The following is a 21,035-nucleotide window of genomic DNA, read 5'->3' as shown; positions in this document are numbered from 1 at the left end:
TCACAATATATTTTAATGTCCCCCCATCTTGTTGTCCCCCCTACCTTAGCAAGGGATGATTCTATTTTATTTTTAATTTAACTTAATAAAATGTAAAGGCTGCTTTCAAAGTGGAATACAGTTATAATTAATGTGTGGTTTTAAAAAAGAGAAACATGATCAAGAAGGAAAAGGAGAGAACAATAAACAGTCAAGCCAAGTAAAAAAAAACTGGCCTTTTGTCAATGGGGTACCAAAATCAATCCAGACTGAAGGGCAGTTTAAATAATGCAGTCATTGCTAACTTTTGAAAGCATAGACCAGGTTGGAGGGGGGGGGGGAGAGAGATGAGGAACCTGTGACCCTCCAGATGTTTCTAGACTCCAGCTCCTATCAGCCTTAGGATGCCTCCCGCAGGTTTTCTGCAGTTAAAGGACTGGACTTTTCCTGTGGTCAGGAAAGTGATGGCAAAATGGCACTGGAAAGTGTGGGATGAATGAAGAACATTGCACAAGCAATTTGGAACGGATGTTCACTAATGTATAACGTCCCTGCAAACAAATCAGAACGAATGCTCAATAAAGGCCAGCCATAGTCTAACCTTTGTGTAAACTTCATGCAAGCAAATCATGATGAATAAACAGATCTTCTAGCGGAGCCCTTAGCTGACATTTCCAGGGCTGCGAGTTTCCCAGTGCTGGGCTAGACAGGCAGGTCTTTTTCTGCTGTGACTTATGATTGAAAAAATAAATAAATAAAGATTGACTGATTGACTTACTGTCGATCTCGGGGGGGGGGGGGGAGAGGCTTCCTGAGTCTTTGTACGACAACTGCAAAGGAATTGCCTCTTGCACCCACCAACTGAGACTGGGAGCAGAGCCTCCCTGGCATATCTCAAAGGGAGAGCAGGATCCTGCCTTCATAATATTCTTTATTAGCATTTATATAGCACTTTACATTCATCAAAGCACTTTATACCCATTATCTCAGGAGCCCTTGCAACAACCTTGTAAAATAGGTCAGTAATTCGTATCCTTCTGTTTCAGATGTGTGGGGTGCTGGATGATGGGGGCGAGTTCACGGCAGATGTAATTTGGTGCAGCAAAGGGGAAGTATTTTTTTTGCAGCTGGTAGACACAGGTATGCATGATGATGTGTTGGGGTGGGGGAGAATTCACCTATTCTGCAGAGGGATGCAAATGAGGAAAGAGGGAAAGGGAGCACACTTTTTAAAATAAAAAAAAATTGTCTCTGATCAGCTGCTGATGTAGACTTCTGAAGAGTATGAGAGCTTATGACAGGTCCCTTGGGGACAGCTGAGACAAAGTGGAAAATCCGGAGTCAGCACACAGCCTTTGTAGCAGATGTGGTGTTGCCTGGCGATGTGCCCTGACAAGCAGTCTCCGTTCTGTAATGGCAGCTATTGATAAACATTCATTATTTTGTGTGTATGTGTATCAGTAAAGGTATCGCTGAGCTGGTTCATTCGTTAGGGACAGACTACATCTGAGAAAAACAAAAACACCCTGCCCTACTTTCCCATCAGAGAGGTCGGATTGCTGAGGTCATGGAAAAGGCCCCCGGCAGCAAAAGGTTGGAAGCAAAATAGCCAGTGCATAGGGAGTTGGGTTTGCAAGCTCTGTGAGTCAGAAATCAGGTAAGTTGTCTGTAGAAGGCCTCAGAATCGGGACAAGGTAGCTGGGTAGGTAGCTTGCAGGCATCAAGATCCTGACATCTCTGATGAAAAGGGTCTCTGGTCTCAGATCTAGGAATGAGTTACTGCCTGAGCTTTTGAAAAACAGGTAAGTCACTGTCGATAATACTTCACTCAATGGATCAGTGGTCTGACTCAATGTACAGCAATTACTTGCCTGCTGCCGGGTGGCTGCAGGCAGTCAACATGGGTCGTACATCAGTGGCAGAATGTGTCTCGTGTGCAGGAGGTCCCGGGTCCCTATTATCTCCAGATTGGGTTGGGAATGCCCCCTGTTTGAAACCCTGGTGAGCCTCTACAAAATAGAAAATTCTTTTCAGTAGCACCTTAGAGACCAACTGTGTTTGTTCTTGGTATGAGCTTTCGTGTGCATGCACACTTCTTCAGATACCTGGTGAGCCTCTGTCAGTCAGGGTGGATAATACTGAGCTAGATGAGCCAATGGTCTGACTCGGGATATAACAGCTTCCTATGTTCTTAGGGCTGCTTAGTCTCATCTAGAATCTGTGCACCCAGTAGGGGAACCTTCCCAGAGTAATCCCACATGAGTTAGACATGGGGAGGTGGAATGTTGGTGCTTTTGTGACGATGTACATGGAATTCTGCCAATTGTCTCCCTCTCTGCTCCCCGAAATGTTCAGCTGCTGCTTTAAGAGGCTTTTTCCCCGGCATGACTCTGTGCCGGGGCTATTGCCGGGGTTGATCTCTGGTGCGCAATGCGTCCTGCTGCCTTGTAAGCCTTGTTAATATTTTATCATTTTGATATACGGGGAATTAATTACTGTCAACAGAGCAGATTTTAATCTAATCAGCTATTCCATACACCGCATCGGGTTGCAGACATCAAAGCCAGCATCAAAGTGTTGGGAATGAAAGTGCTCTGTGAGCTTTCCAAGCAAGAAGCAGCTTATAGCACGAGGGTGCCCTGCACGGATACTATCCTTGGGCGTGCCCTACTTCTTCTGTATGTTCTTCCCCAGGTGGTGGATCTTTTGAGGCGTTACCAGTGCTAAAACATACAATGGTGCCTGGAAGGGTTGGAAGTTTCCCAGGAAAAGAAACTGGCACAAGACATTAAATAAAGTAAACAAGTATCAACCTGACTTCATTTTTTCCCGAACTTGATTTTTACCATATTGAAAAACTTTTTTTTGCATGCATGCAGCCATGCAAGAAGAAAACAAGCACGGCTGGGTCAAAGCCCTGGCGTTGGTTGGTTCAAAAAGTTGGGTGAAAGAAGATAGGCAAGGCAGTAAATCCCAGCTGTTTCCGCTGCCCAACTCTTGAGACCTTCTGATAACACCAACCGTTGACCATGCTCATTGATCAATTTGGGGTTCTTGCCATAGGGAGAGATGCCTTAGTTACAACTGGATTGCTGCAACATGCTTTATGTGGGGCTGACTTTGAGGGGGAAATGTAGGGAGCATATTGTTGCAACCCACTCCAGTCTCCCGAGATTCCAGGGGTTCCAGGCAGGTTTACCCAGGGTTTGGTTTCCTTGGAATGAGGGACATCGGAGACTGAGGTGTCTTTCTGATATAAGATTTATTTATACATATATACAACCTGAGCCTACAATGGAGGGGCTCACAGCATTAATACCCCTAGAAGGTCTTGCTTCCCCCATAGTCACAGCCTTGGATTCAAGCAGAAATCAAGCATGGCTCTGCCTCACAGGATTCTGCCTGCAGCCAGCTTCTAGCTCTTTCACACGTTTCAAATCTGACCCATATCCTTCTCACTAACAGCCAGGTGCCCCATACTTAGAGGACTATTAGCTCAACAAGGAGCTAACCTGGCTAATCCAACCATTGAATCCTTGCTGGATCCAGGAATTAGAAGGGATTTAGGCGTACAGCCTAACTCCTCAACCCCCACGACCCACAACACTAGGATTCTTGGGTTACATTAGCTAATACTGGCTGCCAGTCTGGGCACAATTCTGAGTGCTGACTCACCATACTCATGCCTTCCCTCATAGTTGTGTGCAGCTGCACATGTCTTTCCAAAATGTGCAGATAATAACAGCCACAACCCACACCTGCAGACACACACCTGGCGGTGTGGAGTTGAATGTACTGATTTTGAGCAGAAATGAGTTGCTTAATTTCGGTGTATTTGTGGGCCAGTGCTTTTCCCCCTCTAAAAGGTGTGCGTTAAGAGTATCAAGGGATTTGCAGAGAAAATGAATTTAGATCACTGGGAAGTTTGTAATGCTCGACGTTTCGCTGTGTTTTTATTATGTTTGAATCCGCCCAGAGACACTGGGAGCTGGATGGTGGGCAGCCCTCTAGACCATGGGTAGGCAAACTAAGGCATGGGGGGCCGGATCCCACCCAATCGCCTTCTAAATCCGGCCCGTGGACAGTCCGGGAATCAGCGTGTTTTTACATGAGTAGAATGTGTCCTTTTATTTAAAATGCATCTTTGTGGGGCATAGGAATTTGTTCATATTACCCCCCCCCCAAATATAGTTTGGGCCCCCACAAGGTCTGAGGGACAGTGGACCGGCTCCCTGCTGTAAAAGTTTGCTGACCCCTGCTCTAGACTGTTCTGTGCATCTCTTTCCTTCCCCTCCCCTCAGAGTGTGATGGCCTTTAACTAGCCCAGTGGAGGCAGCTGGGTCAGGGGACAATTTGATTTTCTTCAGACCTTTTGCTGCATTTTGTGACCATGGTCACTTATGAGTGCTGTGTTGCCATGGTTTGGCTTTTAACACAGAAAATTGATTGAATTGGAACAACTGGTTTGGGCCAGATGGTCAGAAGGGCTATTTGTATCCATACAAACCTACCCAAACCTTAAACTTGACCTTCCAAGGCCAGCTTCTGGGCCTGCCATCAATATCAGTTAGATTGGTGGGTGCTAGAGAGCAGGGCTGCCTCCGTGGTGGCCCCGTTTTTGTGGACCTCCCTATGTTTGCCCCTATCTGCATTGGCTTTTAAATGCACTTTGAAAAGCCATTTATTTATAGCTGCTTTTAGATGAGAGATTGTGATGACTTTTATTATTTAACTACAGTATGTGTTTTACATTGTTTAACCTGGTTTGAGATGAGTGTGCTGGGCTGTGAAATTTTTTTTAGACTACTGTTTCAGCACTCTTGTTTTGTTGGAATGAAATGCTTTAGTTTCTATATTTTATTTAAGTATGTAATCTGCCTTTGGAGGGCTTTGCTCTGAAAAGGCAGCATATTAATATTTGAAACAAAGATAGAAAAGTTGCGCTTGAGTCCATGGAGCCGCTGTTTGTTTGTTTGTTTCCTTTAAAAAACTGTGTAAACACCAAACTCTGCATTGTCAGCTAAACCAGAATCTCATGAGGCTACCGTATTTTCCGGCGTATAAGACGACTGGGCGTATAAGACGACCCCCAACTTTCCCAGTTAAAAAATAGAGTTTGAGATATACTCAACCGCAGATTCTCCACCCGGTGTATAAGACGACCCCCGACTTTTCAGAAGATTTTCCTGGATTAAAAAGTAGTCTTATATCCCAGAATATACAATACTTTAGCAGAGGAGAGGCAGCAAGTCTTGCAAATTCCACTCGCCAGTCCTTGGGAAGAGCACAAGCCCTTTTGGTTGCCTTACACTGTATGGTTTCTTGCAGTGGTGAAGCAGACAGGAAACGCAAAGGAGTGGACCATGATGATATCTGCCAGAATGCCAAGCTAATTGGCAGACTCTCCTTGCGTTGGCAGATAAAGGTGGTGATAAAGAGGCTTTCAAGTTTTATTATTCTTTGTGGAAGATTAGCATAAAGGAAGGAGGGAATGAAGAAAATAATCAAGTAGGGCAGGGTTGGGAAACCTTGGGCAGGGACCAAATGGAGACCCTCCAAGTGTCCCTATTTTCTAAGGACAGTCTCAGATTTACAGAAGCCGTCCTAGTTTCTGATTTGATCCCAGAATGTCCTGTTTTTCTTTATAACGTACCTACTTTCACTGGAAAAATGTTGAATCAGATGGAGTTATGTGACCCCTGAGCCAAGGAGATAAGTATAAAACATTTAGAAGGCATCTGAAGGCAGCCCTGTATAGGGAAGTTTTTTTTAAAAAAACTTTTATTATGTTTTTATATATGTATGTTGGAAGCCACCCAGAGTGGCTTTGTGCAAATTCAGTAAGATGGGTGGGATATAAACAATAAAATTGTTCCAGTTGCAGGTAGGTAGCCGTGTTGGTCTGCCATAGTCAAAACAAAATAAAAAATAAAAAAAACTCCTTCCAGTAGCACCTTAGAGACCAACTAAGTTTGTTCTTGGTATGAGCTTTCGTGTGCATGCATCTGAAGAAGTGTGCATGCACATGAAAGCTCATACCAAGAACAAACTTAGTTGTTCTCTAAGGTTCTACTGGAAGGAATTTTATTTTGTTTTGAATAAAATTGTTGTTGTTGTTGTTGAATAGGGAAGCTTCTAATGTTTAATATTTTAATATTCTGTAAATAGTAATTTTCCCTAATATGAATTCCTTGCGTATGGAACTACCAATCTATTATAGTTTTAGGTGGTTAAATAAGATGAGTCCTTTTCAGTGGTAAGTTGGAGGAAGAAAGACATGATTCCTACAGCTCTTTTTATTTGTAGTTGTTATGTGTCTTGTTCTGTGTATTTCAAGGATTGTGCAATATTTTGTGGATATTTTTTTTTAGTATTTGCCTAGTAAACCACCCTGTGGCTTGTGCAGAGGGGTGTGTGTGTGTGTGTCCAGATTAAGTTTGCAAAAATTACTGTTTGATGCTTATCTTCTATAATATAATGCATTTTGTATGTTTTCACTAATATATCTGTACACATAAAAGGCATTTTGTATGTTATTTTTATTATTTATTATATTTGTTGGTTGGTCCCGTCCCCCCCCCCCCGAATGACCCAGAGTGACTTACATTAAAACTAATTGAGAAAAATCAATACAAATAAAAGGCAGGACTTACAGATCCCATTTCAATGCCATAGATGCCAAAAAGCCCCCAACCTTGGTATATCCAATTAGTCACGGCACCAAATGTTGTAAGCCAAAATGGCTTATCTTCTGAGTTACGCCAATAAAACTCAGAGACGAGGTGTTAGGAGTCCATTGTTGTTTATTGCAATTTAACCAATCATGTACATCATTACCTCATTCTAGTTAATACGCACGTGCAATAAGCAAAAAAATAAAATAAAAATCCTTCCAGTAGCACCTTAGAGACCAACTAAGTTTGTTCTTGGTATGAGCTTTCGTGTGCATGCACACTTCTTCAGATACACATGCACACGAAAGCTCATACCAAGAACAAACTTAGTTGGTCTCTAAGGTGCTGCCGGAAGGAATTTTTTATTTTATTTTGTTTCGACTATTGCAGACCAACACAGCTACCTACCTGTATGTGCCATAAGCTTTGCTAACTAAACCTTGATTCTCACAGTGATCTGTTACATTGTGTTAGTAATAATATCAATTGTGGTGAAAATAGTACAACAAAACAAAACAACAACACCACAAACTGGCTGTGACTATAAAACCTAATTTACTGGAATAGAAATGAGCTGATAACCATTGGATTCACAAACATGCTAAAGTGCCAAGTGCAAATACTGAAAACAATGGGTAAAAATACAGCAATATCTGAACAAATTGGATTGATGAATAATATAACAAGTGGCGTGAGTCCAAATACAGGATAATGACCCCGTGCTGCCACAGTGGTGGAGGTGGCACATAGGAGAACGGAGAAAGTTCAAAAACTGTAGTTGGTGTCGACCTAGATGGAATGTTTCTCAAATGATCTCAAGTTGGAAACTCCAAGCCGTGTAAATGGAAAAGGCGAATCAAAGCAACCACCCAGATGGGGATGAAGACCTGCTTTCTGGATACATGTCAGGTTTCGCAAAGTGCTTCATCAGTCCAAAGCAGCATAGTAAAAATAACACTCAAATTACAATGTACGATAAACCAGGAAAAAAATTATAAAACAAGTATCTCACACTGTATCTTACCAAATAGTGCAAAACAGGTTACTCCACATAGAAAAGTTAATCTCAGGCACAGCTAGTGTGCAAACTCATATCAAGCAGTTAAATACAATGCAGGTCATCACATGCTTACATGGTTAAAGGTGCAGCATCTCTTTTCTGTTACCACTAAACAATAGTATGCTGTATAGTATACATATACATATACAATAGTACATACTGATTAAACTCAAACATAACATCCCAGATCAAACTCAGTATTCAAACCATTCGGATACAAGGTTCCTAGTTGAAATATTAATCTATATTCCTTTTGTAACAAAACTCTTCGTACATCTACAGTTCTAAACGGTTGTTATTTAAGAGTCCACAAAATAAAGAAACTCAGATCATTCTCTGTATGGTTCCCCCCCCCCACCGAATGACCCAGAGTGACTTACATTAAAACTAATTGAGAACAATCAATACAAATCTAAAAACGCAGCTAAACGTATAAAAGGCAAGACTTGCAGATCCCATTTCAATGCCAAAAGTGCCAAAAAGCCCTCAACCTTGGTATATCCGATTAGTCACGGCACCAAATATTGTAAGCCAAAATGGCTTATCTTCTGAGTTACGCCAATAAAACTCAGAGACGAGGTGTTAGGAGTCCATTGTTTATTGCAAAGCAATAGGTTACAGTCGAATCTTTTCGCAAAACTGCATCCCGCCCAAAGGTCCAGGCAGGGGTATTTATAACATTTCAAACCAAGGATTTCAATTTAACCAATCATGTACATCATTGCCTTATTCTAGTTAATACGCATGCACAATAAGCATTGCTAACTAAACCTTGATTCTCACAGTGATCTGTTACATTGTGTTAGTATGCATGTTGGAAACCTGTGTTAGATGTAGCCCTTTGTACCATGTATCAACTTAAGTTCTAGTTTATGAGCTGCATCTTTGTGATTGACGTACAGTGGTACCTCGGGTTAAGAACTTAATTTGTTCCGGAGGTCCGTTCTTAACCTGAAACTGTTCTTAACCTGAAGCACCACTTTAGCTAATGGGGCCTCCCGCTGCCGCAGCGCCGCCACCACGCGATTTCTGTTCTCATCCTGAAGCAAAGTTCTTAACCCAAGCTATAGCCCCAGAGAAGGATCTGTAGGGAAGGTGGCAGGAATCTTTCCTGTTCATTCTTTTTTTCTTTTCTTTTTTTAAGTATCTTCCTAGCATAGGTGGAAGAAAGGCAGGCATATGGAGTACTTCTGTCTGCAGTTTACCTTGCTTAGCAACAGGGAATGGAGCAAAAAGGTCTGTTGGGATGAATTATTTGCGGCACTTACTTACTTTGGCAGCCAGTTTGTGTATTTGTGGTTTTCTGAGAAGATGGAGGAGGTGAGAATTTAATTAGCACTGGGCTCTTAAAAACAAAGGCCTCCTGTCCCAGTGTAATTGGGCTTTCCCATCAGTAAAGGGTGCAAAGCTGGAGCCAAATGCAGTCACAACCAGCCTCAAAAAGGTACAGCATGCCTGTTCATTTTTTTCAGTGGGCAGGTGTATGTGACTGCACATATATGTGCATCTTTGCAAGCAAGTGCATCATCCAGGCCTCTTTCACTAATGTATATATTTATATGCACCTTTTCTCTTTATACATTTTTTATTTTGGGGGGGGGGGGTTGAAAACTGCGTTGCAATAGAGAAGTGTGGCTTTTGAAGTTTAGCTGTCTTGGTTCATTTATTGTTTTGGAAAATGCCAACCATTAAAATGAGAGTTGGATTTCTCCCCAACCCTTAATCTGAATCCACTTTCTGTCCAACCTGTAGTAAACAGTGATTTATTGGCTTAAGCTCATAACATTTGAAACAGGCCTCATTCTTTTTATTTTTAATATGTAAAATTCATTACGTATTTATTACACATTATTTACATCTGTGGCCTATATTATCCCAAGCATTCAGGCCTCTACGGTCTGTGCCTCTACTGGGATCTTTTGTACGAATGTCTTGTTGAAATGGGTGTTGGGTTGTTGCAGGATTCACTTTGGTGAGACTCTTAACTTTGTTGGGTGGTATGCAAAGCAGTTATTTGCAATCATTAAAGGTGCAAAGATGGGTTTAAAAACCGTGTGGTTAAATGTGATTGTGGTGCAGTTGGTTTCACTTTGGTTTGTGATTGAAGGACTAGTCTCCTTTCATGTTTGCATACCGGAGGGAGAGATCCGTATTGGCTGTGAACCAGGGCTAGATCAAACAGACAGGGCCTTTCCCCCTGTGCAGTTTGCTATGAGAGAAATGCAGAAAGCTTGTTCTTCCAGGTAAGGAAAGTGAAATGTAACAGGTCTTCCAAGCTGAGCTTGTTTTTATGGGCTCATTATCAACTGAAAAAGATTTAAGAAGTCTGTTCCTTGACTGTATCACTTGAGAGTGCAAGTTTGGGACTCACATGATGCAGTGTTTCTCCATACAAAGATAAAAATTTAAAATCTCTGTGCATGAGGAAGTAGTGTTTTGAGGAGAAGGCCAAGGCGAGAATATTTATTGATCTCATTTTTACGTGTGGGGATTTTGCTGTTGTTTTATTTGGCCTGGGGAAGCAATCAGTACTGTATATGAACTCCGACCTTCCATCTATGAAGTGGTACAGTCCATAAACCACTTCACTGTCTGTGTCTTAGATGTAAGTCTCACGTTGGCCTTGGCCAATCTGGTGCCCTCCAGATGTTTCAGCCCCAGCCATTTGGCTGTGGTTGATGGGAGCTGTAGTCCAAAACATCTAGAGGGGGGCAGGTTGTCCAAGGCTGCGTTACAGCTTATGCCCCCTTCCTCCCAGCAATAGAAGAAGATTTAAGAAAGCCTTTCCTTTCCTTTTCCTTTCTTTTTTGAAGTGGCTTGAATAGGAAATTTGTAAATTAAGGGGAAATGGCTGTAGCTTGATGGTGGAGCACAGCTATGCATGCATGAAGCCTCAGGTTCAATCCCTGGCATATCCAAGTGAGACTGGGAAAGACCTCATTTCTGAAACCCTGGGAAGCTGCTGCCAGCCTTATGCTCTTCCATCCACTGTTTTGTAATTGGAGCCACAAAAAGCAATTAGCCTGAAAAAAAATTCTACTAGCCTGCTGAGACTGGCAGAGGAGGGACAGAGAGATCCATCCCACTTGCAACAAACAGCCTGCTGTGTTTGTCATGGTTCCCTCTGAGCACCCTGATTCAGACTAGGAGTGGGAGGTACTTGAAGACAACAACTTGGAATGGGAAGGAGGGGGAGGGGTTGAGACAGCACAGCAGAGACCTCTTAACGAATCTTTCCCTCTGTTCCTGGAAATGCATGGAAAGAAATCTTTAATAAAAATTATTATTATTATTTAAAAAGGGGGGAGATGGGGATAAGAGGGGGGAGGATTGTGAGGGTTGAGTGGTAGAACAAACACTATGCAGTTCCACCACTGCAGTTCCAGTTTAAAACCCCAGCACCTTCAGGCTAGGCTGTGAGAGAGACCCCGCATTAAAATCTTGGGAGACCCATTGTCAGACAGTGTAGGCTATACCAAACTAGGTCACTGAGCTTCAGTAGGTGGGTTGTGGACACCCTATTGTAGTGTTTCTCAGACTTTGGTCCCCACCTGTTGTTGGACTACAACTATCATCCCTAGCTAGCAGTACCAGTGGTCTGAGATGATGGGAGTTGTAGTCCAACAACAGCTGGGGACTCAGGTTTGAGAAACACTGTGGTCATAGTTGAATTCTAAGGTGGGTGGTTGCAGCAGCAGCATTTAGTAAACAAACAAGAAAGTTGTCCCTCCATGCATGTTTGGGTTAAAGGGCGTGGCTGAATACTGCACAGCTAGGTGGATTCATGGTAAGTATAAGGCAGCTTCCTATGTTCCTGTATGGTCTTCTGTGCATATGTGACATGAGGAATGTCTACTTCCCAACAGTTACTTATTTTCTTGGTGGAGAAGAGTATCTGCTCACAGCTGCAAAGTGGTACATGAGCATGGTGAATCATTGACCCTCACCAGAGCAAGTGAATGATCCTGGAAGCTTCCTGCACTGTTGGTTGTGCAATAGTCCTGAAGGATGGGAAGTGGCTTCCGCAAAAACCAAAGCAGAGAAGACAGGGTTATGAAACTAGTTGGAAAAGCAGGTTTCATCCCTGAGCCAGCTGGTTGCAGGTGTGGGTCTGTCGAATTGGCATGCCTCTGCTTGGGAGTGCCCTGACACTGTACTGTCAGAGTGTTGCCAAAGCTTAATGTTGTTGTTGGTGTATGTATGTTTTGTATATGTGGTTTGTGCAGCAGTTTTTGTGATGGTGCTCTCAGTTATGGAGTACTGTGACCTTTTTTTATTGCCTGTGGCAGACATTTTGTGCTGGCACCCACGGCACATTATTTGTTGTTGTTGTTGTTGTTGTTGTTGTTGTTGTACCCCAAGTCCCCACCCACCTGGCTGGGTTTCCCCAGCCACTTTGGGTGGCTTCCAGCACATAAAAAATTGCAAAACATTAGACATTAAAAATTTCCCAATACAGATGTCTTCTAAAAGCTCACTCAACCACTTTGATCTGCAGAACTGTCACTGCTACAGCTACAGTCACTCGGGTTGTGAACGTGATCCGTGCGGAAGGCACGTTTGCAACCCACAGCTTTCGCAGCCTGAAGCGCCACGTCTGCGCACGTGCATGACGCGATTCGGCATTTTTGCGCATGCGCGAACCCCGAAACCTGGAAGTAACCCATTCCGGTACTTCCAGGTTCGGCGCAATCCGCAACCCGAAAACGCGCAACCCGCAGCGTTCGTAACCCGAGGTATGACTGTACCACATAATGCTCATTCCCAGTGCTATTTTTCTAGAAAAAGAGGTGCTGGAACTCACCATGAACACCTCCCTTGTTCGGGAGTGGCACCTACCTGGGAGGTGCCGGAACTGAGTTCCAGTGAGTTCCAGTTGGAAAAAAAGGCTTGCTCACTCCACATTTGTAAGAAGTTGATATTTTAGTGTGGTAGCACCCACACTTTGGAACACCCTGCCTATTGACATCAGGCAGGTGCCTTCACTGTATTATTTTTGATGCCTGTTAAAAAACATTTCTGTTTAGACAAGGCTACCCAGACGGGTAGAATGTCAACATGTGTTGTAAACTTATAATTGACTTTAATTATTTTTGAATGCTTGATTTTTTTGTAAACTGCTTTGAAGTTTTATTACAATTAAGTGGTATATAAGTAGTGGGAAATAAATTCCCCCTCTCTATATAAAATTTATTTATTTCCCAATACTTACACACACACACACACACACACACACACACACACAGAGTATAATGCATTTATGTTTTTTAAATACATTGTAAACCACTTAGACACCTTTGGGCAACAAGTGACTACCAAGTCAAATAAATAGTGTTCTGGGTTTGCAGGGGGCAAGGATCCCTTAAAATTCCTGGGTGCAAGGTTCTCCCCATATTTTCTGAAATTAGTAAATATGGGGTTTGAAGTCAAGCCAGCTTCCTCAGGAGCTGGGCTTCCTTAGAGGGGAGATAGCAGAGTCATTATCCTGATACAAGGTCAGCGGGAGAATGCCAGGATTACTTACAGGGGGCAAGATATCACCACAGTAAAAAAAGTGCTTTTTGCAGGAGGCTTTTGAACCGGAGGTTGCCAGGGTGACAGAGGGGATGCTGGAAGCGGAAGGGGGAGAGTTGTTTTCTGCAAAGGCTGCTGGGAAGAAGCAGCGGGAAGTGGGCAGATCTCCATGCTTGCTGGCTAGGAGAGGCAGCTCTGAGAGACTGGGGGGTGCTGTGGCTGGCTGCTGTAAATTGGACCCAAGCTTGCTGAAGAGACACTCTTGGTGTGTAATGTTCTGTGCCCCCTCTGTGGAAGGCTTTAGGTGTAAACGTGTGTGAACAAACCACATTTCTAAGACACAGCAAACTCCACTGTGCCTTGATTTTGCAGTGGAAACACAACCCTGGGTGAGTGCCTGGAATCCCTGGAATCTTGCTTCCATTTGACAGAGGTTAGGGGTGTCGTGTAACAATAGCAACAACAAAACACAGTTTGCCAATTTGCACAGAATGTGTGGAATAATCTCTTTCCAATCTCCCTCTATATCCCCCCCCCCCCCGGTACTGAGTAATTCCTGGGTGTTGTGTTTGCAGAAATGGGAAGTCATTCGTTTTTGGGTTTTTGCTTCTACTTTCCATATGGCTGGGGTTCTGTTCGAAGGCAAAAGTACCCCTGGTTGTCTGCTATCTCCTCCCATATACCAGGTTAAGATGTCTTGATAAACGGCAGCAGACTTTCCCTCTCTGCTTCCCTGTAATGCCTTTTTAAACATCTGATGAAGTGTTCCGGGGAACTCAAAAGCTTGCACTCTGTTTCGTAACATTATGATTGAGCTAATATGAATTAGAATTTTGTTTTTGTTTTTTCTTGTAGGCCATCAATAGCCATCTCTAACTTACATAAATGTGTCAGTTCGAAATCTTCAGATCCTTTACTTTGTGGAATATCCACATGGTACTATTTAGCCACAAGGACTGATGTACAGTGAAGGTTAGGGACCACAGCTCAAAGGGGAATGAATTGCAACTCAGTAGCTGAGCACATGTGTTTGTATGCAGAAGGTTCAGCCCCTGGAATCTCTTTCCCAGCATACCCTCTTGGGTTTTAAGATCAGTAGAGAGGGCCCTCTTAAGAGCTGCACCACTCTCAGAATTTTGGGGGGTGGCCCAGGTGAGAGCATTCTCTGTTGGCAGCCCCTAAGTTGTGGAATTCCCTCTCCCAGCTTCATTTTACAGTTCTTGTCATATGGTGAACATGCACTTTGTTACCCTGTACTTTTTTATAGGGCATATTCCAATTGTGATTTTAAGTTGTTTTAATTATTTCTTATGTTGCTCTAACCTGTGAAGAGACCTCTCTTCACCTCACAAAGGTATTAACTGTTAAACCATCATGAGAACTGTATCTCTGTGGGTGGAATAGTAGTTTCCTAATATTCTCAGCACCCTTAACAAGCTAGAGTTTCCAGGATCCTTTGTGGGGGGAGGAAACCACGACTGCTTAAAATATATGATCCTACTTTAAATGTATAGTACAGATGTGAGTGCTCTCTCTCTCTCTCAGGGGTCATTGTGAGGCTAAAAATGCCGTTCTGAGCTCCTTGGAGGGAGGGCGATAAATGAAAGTCTATAAATAATTCACTGTCCCCTCTTGCCCTTCTTTCTTTCCCAGGTGGCTAACCTGCCTCCTTCGTTTTTAGTGCTGAAGCCAGATTGTTTTAACTAAAGATGGAAACACTGGAGTCGGAACTGACTTGCCCAATTTGTTTGGAATTGTTTGAAGACCCCCTCCTTCTGCCGTGCGCTCATAGCCTCTGTTCCAGCTGTGCCCACCGCATCCTGGTCTCCAGCTGCTCCGCGGGAGAGCCTCTTGAGCCCATCACTGCCTTCCAGTGCCCCACCTGCCGCTATGTCATCTCCCTCAACCATCGGGGCCTGGAGGGCCTCAAGCGCAATGTGACCTTGCAGAACATCATTGACCGCTTCCAGAAGGCCTCCCTGAGCGGGCCGAATTCCCCCAGCGAGAACTGTCGTGAGCGGCCATACCGCCACAGCCCAACCATGTCGGCGGGTGACAGGATAGCCTGCCAGTTCTGTGAGCAGGACCCTCCGCGTGACGCTGTCAAGACCTGCATCACCTGCGAGGTGTCCTACTGTGACCGCTGCCTGCGGGCCACACACCCAAACAAGAAGCCGTTCACCAGCCACCGTTTGGTGGAGCCTGTGCCGGACGCCCACTTCCGTGGGCTGACTTGCCTTGAGCATGAGAACGAGAAGGTGAACATGTACTGTGTGGCTGATGACCAGCTCATCTGTGCCTTATGCAAACTGGTGGGGCGGCACCGGGATCACCAGGTGGCATCCCTGAGTGACCGGTTTGAGAAGCTCAAGGTAAGAAGGGGTGGGATGGGGTTTTGGGCACTGATTGAGGCAGCAGCAGCTGCGTGTGTTGTGTTGTTTGTGTCTGTTTTGCTCCTTCCTGTATGTTCATAAGTAAGGATTCATTGCAAAAACCACATGCCCCAAAGTGACATATGGAGAACGTGCTCTGAGCTGCTGTTTTACCGCAGTTGCATCCCTCACCCACTGTGTCATCTCTGAACTCACTTTTCGGTATCTTTTGCATCAAAACACTAGGAGGCTGTTGTAAACTGACTCAGGCTGTTTACTCAACTAAACCTAGTAGTATCCATTGACTGGCAGTGGCTGGCTGTCCAGGGTCTTGAGCAGGGTTTCCCAAACTTGGGTCTCCAGCTGATTTCGGACTGCAAGTCCTATCATCCCTAGCTAGCAGGACCAAATAGGTGTTGGCTTCCATAATTAGGTTGCAGTGGCAGACGTTGCCTGACGCTGCAGGGCCTGGATGGAGGAAAGAAGGCAGGCAAGTGGGATCAATGCATGGTTTGTCAGCGGTCGTTTAACGGAGATGAATCTGTACTATTTGTGGGTGTGGGAATCTTGGTTAGCGCTGCATGTTGGCTGTGTGAAAGGCCTTATTAAAGGTTTGAGATGGTATTCCCCTTTATGAGTTACACAGAACCATAAGACTAAGGGTTCTGAGTTTAGTCATCCCCCTTATGCTGATCTTCACACCCAGCCTTAAGCCCCTTTTTCTTTGTGAGATCAAACCGCAAAACACAAGAGTAAGCCTCCAGGCACTTAAAAGTCAGCGTGTGGTAGAGACTACAGGAGTGGGAAGCAGCAAAAATATTTGGGTAGAAGTGGGGCCTGCAACAAAATTCTGCAGTGGTGGAGCACAGCTGTTTAGAGTTCCACCGAGCCAGCTATGCCTTTCTCTAGGAATTTGCATTTCACTCCCTTCTCCCCCCAGTTTTCTGGTGTTTTTTCTGCTCTCCAGCAGTTAGTCACCCGTTTTGTGGGTGGTGAGACTTGGATTGGATTGTGGTTTTTTTAAAGGGTTTGTGTGTGTGTGTGTGTGTGTGTGTGTGTGTGTACACATCTGGAAACCTCAGTGTTATCCACAGCCTGTAGCTACCCCCTTCTGTGTGTGGATAGATAAGGACCAGCACTTAGGGATTGGAGTTCACTATGGGTATATAGCAGGTGTGAGTGTGAGGTATCTTTGGCCCTCCAGGTGTTGCTGCACTATAACTCCTATCATTCCTGGCCATTGGCCATGCTTGCTAGGGTTGATGGGAGTTGTAGTCCAGTAACACCTGAAGGGTCGCATGTTCCTTACACTTGGTATATATGATGGTCTGCATGAGGAATGGTGGGTCAAGGTACACCCAGTGTGAGAATGAGCCAGAGGAGCTGTAAAGGGATGTAAGCAAATGCCCAGAGTTCCTTTGTTGTTGGTTTTTTTGTTTGAGGAATTCTCCACCCTGTCAAAACACTGGAATTTTAGTATTTTCAGTGCTGTTTATCCTGGTCCAGGATGAAGTGAGAGGAAGTCTCCCATTATGGAATACATAAGCTATGGAATAAGTTTTGATAGGGTGTTGTGGTGGTCACAGCCATAGCTAGATATAATAATAATAATAATAATAATAATAATAATAATAATAATAATAATAGATATATTTATACCCTGCCCATCTGGCTGGGTTTCCACAGCCACTCTGGGCAGCTCCCAACAGAATATTAAAATCACGACAAAACATCAAACATTAAAAACTTCCCTAAATAGAGCTGCTTTCAGATATCTTCTAAAAGTTGTGTAGTTTTTTATCTCTTTGACATCTGATGGAAGGGCGTTCCACAGGGAGGACGGAACTGCTGAGAAGGCCCTCTGCCTGGTTCCCTGTAACCTCACTTCTCGCAGTGAGGGAACCGCCAGAAGGCCCTCGGCACTGGACCTCAGTGTCCTGGCTGAACAATGGGGGAGGAGACACTCCTTCAGGTATACTGGGCATTTTGTTGGTGTCTTTAAATCATGACATTAAAAGAAAGTTCAGAAAGAAGTGGTTCCCATGGGCATCTGGTGAGCCACTGTGAGAAGAGGACGATGGACTAGAAGAGCCATTGGACAGATCCAGTGGGACTCTTCTTGTGATCATATCTCTCATTATCACATACTGAAGGGAAAGAACTAGAGGCGGCAGTTGCCATCTTGGGTTTGATTGCAAGTTTTCCTTGGTCCATTGTATCTGTATCCTGGTTTGAATTGCCCACAAGCTCCTTGCTGGCCAGGACTTTGATTTTACCACCAGAAGTTGTTGCGCTGAGACTCCAGTTAGCCCCAGTCAGCAGGTTGGATGGCCAGGGATGTTGGGAGTTGTAGTCGTATGGCATCTGCGGATCAGGGATCCCTTCCTTGCCTTATATCTTCAAGGTGAAGATTTCTAGAGAGGCAGAGTAATTTTTTAGTTTGGGGGGGTGGGGGTAAATATTTTTATTTCATTCCATAATGTATATAAAACAGAGAGAACAGTTATTTTTAAAAAGCAGATAAAAGGAAAGGATGAAAAACAAAACTATAAAGTAGACACATAGAATAAGTGCAGTAGTTGCATGTGGGTTAAAGTAACAAATTCCAAGTACCGGTAAGCAGTGAGAATAAATGTCTTCACATAAAGAATATTAGAGTTATCTGATTATCCAGTATAGAGAGGCAGAATTAACTGAGAAACTTCTGGTGCTTGTTGCGAGAACCTTATTTCTTCCTGGAGAGTATATACCCTTCTGTTATGGGGCGAGTGTGGGTGAGAAAGGATTCTGTTCTCCCTTCACTCAAGCCAAGATTGTCAGTGCATATTGATGAACTACCCTGAGCTTCTTGAGACAGAGGGATCAGACATCTCTGTGCTTCCTGGGCCCCTATTGGAATCTTTTCATGCTTGGCTTTTTACGCAGTTATGCTGAATCTGTCAGGAATCAGAATGTCTGGTTCTTGACCCATACGAAATGATACATCTCTCTTTCTCTCTTATGCATTGCACAGGGGGCTGGATCTGCAAAATAATGCTAGGTTTGGAAAAATCTGGAAGCACTCCCCAGCCATATCAGAGAAGGTGGTATGATGGCCAGGTCTCTTGAGAAACCCAGGCTGTCCTATGACCTGAATTTTGTATAAAAAAAGAGAGGAAAGAATACATTGTGGAGACAGAGAGTCTACTCTGTAGGAGTCTTTGGAGCCAAACTGTCCTGGAAGAAGCATTTGGTTCAGACCAACTTTATATTAATATGCTGGAGTTGCACCATGAGACGACCTAGTATTATTTCAGCTCCTTGGGAATGTTTGCAAGTCAGATTTAAGCTACAAAGCATAATAAGCATTTTAAGCCATCCGTGTCGAGGAAGTTTATGTCTGATGCTTTCAAATTGTAAAGAGGTGGAGCTTTTCCAAACAGTTTCATGTTTTCAGGAAGCTGCTGGTTCACTGCTGACTGCATTACAGGATCCTTGTAGATTCCTTTGGTTCAGTAATATTTTTTGGTTTGCACCTGCTCATGGAGGAATCTACAATTCCCAGAGTTTAAGACACACTGAGAATTGTAGCTCTGTGAGGGGAACTGGGGTCTCCTAACAACTTTCAGCACCCTTTGCAAACTACAGTTTCCAGGATTTTTTTTGCGAGAAGCAATGAGTGTTTACAGTGGTATGACAATGCTTTAAATGTATAGTGCAGAAGGAGCCAAATTGACATATTAATTAGATTCACTGATTTGCAATGGATTTTGTACTTGTTTTATCAAACTCATACACTGTTCATAAATATATTTTTCCTTAATGTTGCTGGTATACACATTTTTGCAAAAATAACATTTTCCCTGACCATGGACAGGCTGGCTGAGACTGATGGGGTTTTGGAGTTCAGCAGCATTTGGTGAGGGTTAGCCATTCCCCATCCCTGCGCTACTCTATGAACAGAAGCATTCATTCATAATCCTACAGATGGGAGCATTGCCCCATCAGATCCTCAACCAAGCACCAGATGTATCAACCTGGAATTTCTGTCATTCCCAGAACTTACTATTTATCAGAGCTACCGCTATATGGTATTGTGATAGTTAATCTATTTAGTAGCCGAGAACAGCAGACCCAGATACTGGTCCATAAGAAAGGAAGGACCACTGTAATTTAAACCAGGGTCTGAAAATGGATAGTGACACAAAGGTAAGTCATCAGAGCTAAGGGAATGTGCTGGATTTTGTTAAAACCACTGTAAACTGTGCCCTAGCTTTTCAATGAAGGTAAATGCCTTGCCTGGAGTGACATAGCAAATCTGTATTGAGAGATATCTGCTGTTTGGGATCCCTGTCTTCCTGTAATACTCTTGATGGGTTGGATTTGGAGAGGAAGTTACCGACGTGGAATATTCTTTATGGAGAGCCATAAAAGTCCTGTTCTTCATCCACCAGTAGTCAGGGATTAGCATGCACATGTTTAGTTTTACTTTTAGCATTCTGCAGATGGCATTGGCTGCATTAAAGGCCCTGTTCCTGAAAATTGTGGCAAGTGTGTCTTAAAGTGGGGGGGGGGGAACCTCTGCACCCACGCCTGGGGTGAGATGCCTGTACATATTCTGAATCCTTGCTTCATTGAGAGTTGCAGCTCACTAAGGAGGCTTCCTAATGTCCCTGCACATAGAAAATTAATGTGTCAGGGAGTTCAATCTAATATTTTATCTGATATGCTAGATTTCTAAATTCAGATAACTTTATTACTTTTGCATAGAGGAAGGGGCATTCATTGCAGTGAACACCCTCCTCCCAGCACTCAAAAAAACCAACCTGGTGGTAAAGGATAGAAACAGGGTGACCATCTCAGCTCCTGTTTATGTGGAAATTAGCCTTAAGTCCGAGCAGCCAGTAAGAAGCTCTGGAGGTGTGGGTGTGTGTATTAGGGGAAGTCTGCTCTGTGAAACTTTACCTGACCTTGCCGTACAGAGGATTGTGCCAGTGTGAGAGGGTTCTGCTGTCTCTATAAGACTTCTTTATATATCGTTTCAAGTGTTTCTGCTTTGGAGTCTGAATAATTTCCCCTTTTGTTGTGGGGTGGGGGCGGCAGTAAAGAATTATGAAACTGCTGCTTGGCAGCAGTGTGAAGCTGCTTGCGGAATGAAGATTATGCATTTTAACTGTCTTGCTTGGTAATATGTGGATTTTGCATACTGCTTGCATGTCACATTGCCAGATGTGGTTACCAGCCCTCTATAACAGTTGTGGAATACCTTGCAAGTACGTCATAGAACTGTATATAAAGGACTGATAGTGATGGAAATATTAGTGTTTATCTAATAAAACACCACGGTTTCTGTGGCTATTCACCTTTATATGTTTTACCTAATTAATTCCTATGTCACTTTTCATTCCCAACCCAGAAGATTAAACCTCAGTTTAAAACAGCAGTCATGTATTAAAA

General features: G+C 43.6%; 1 protein-coding gene across 1 annotated transcript in view; it reads left to right on the top strand.

Moving 5' to 3' along the window:
* The window catches only part of MID2 (midline 2), a 187,404-nt gene that overhangs the window by 31,285 nt on the left and 135,084 nt on the right, over positions 1–21,035 (top strand). Inside the window, exon 2 of the mRNA XM_033137146.1 lies at positions 14,881–15,599. Within this exon, the coding sequence (XP_032993037.1) occupies positions 14,937–15,599 (663 nt within the window). The 5' untranslated portion in view covers positions 14,881–14,936. The remainder of the gene's footprint in view (positions 1–14,880; positions 15,600–21,035) is intronic.

Source organism: Lacerta agilis, chromosome Z, assembly GCF_009819535.1.
Source record: "Lacerta agilis isolate rLacAgi1 chromosome Z, rLacAgi1.pri, whole genome shotgun sequence".
Taxonomy (NCBI): Eukaryota; Metazoa; Chordata; class Lepidosauria; order Squamata; family Lacertidae; genus Lacerta; species Lacerta agilis.
Note: the sequence above shows the minus strand (reverse complement) of the source record. Positions and strands in the feature narration are given on the sequence as shown.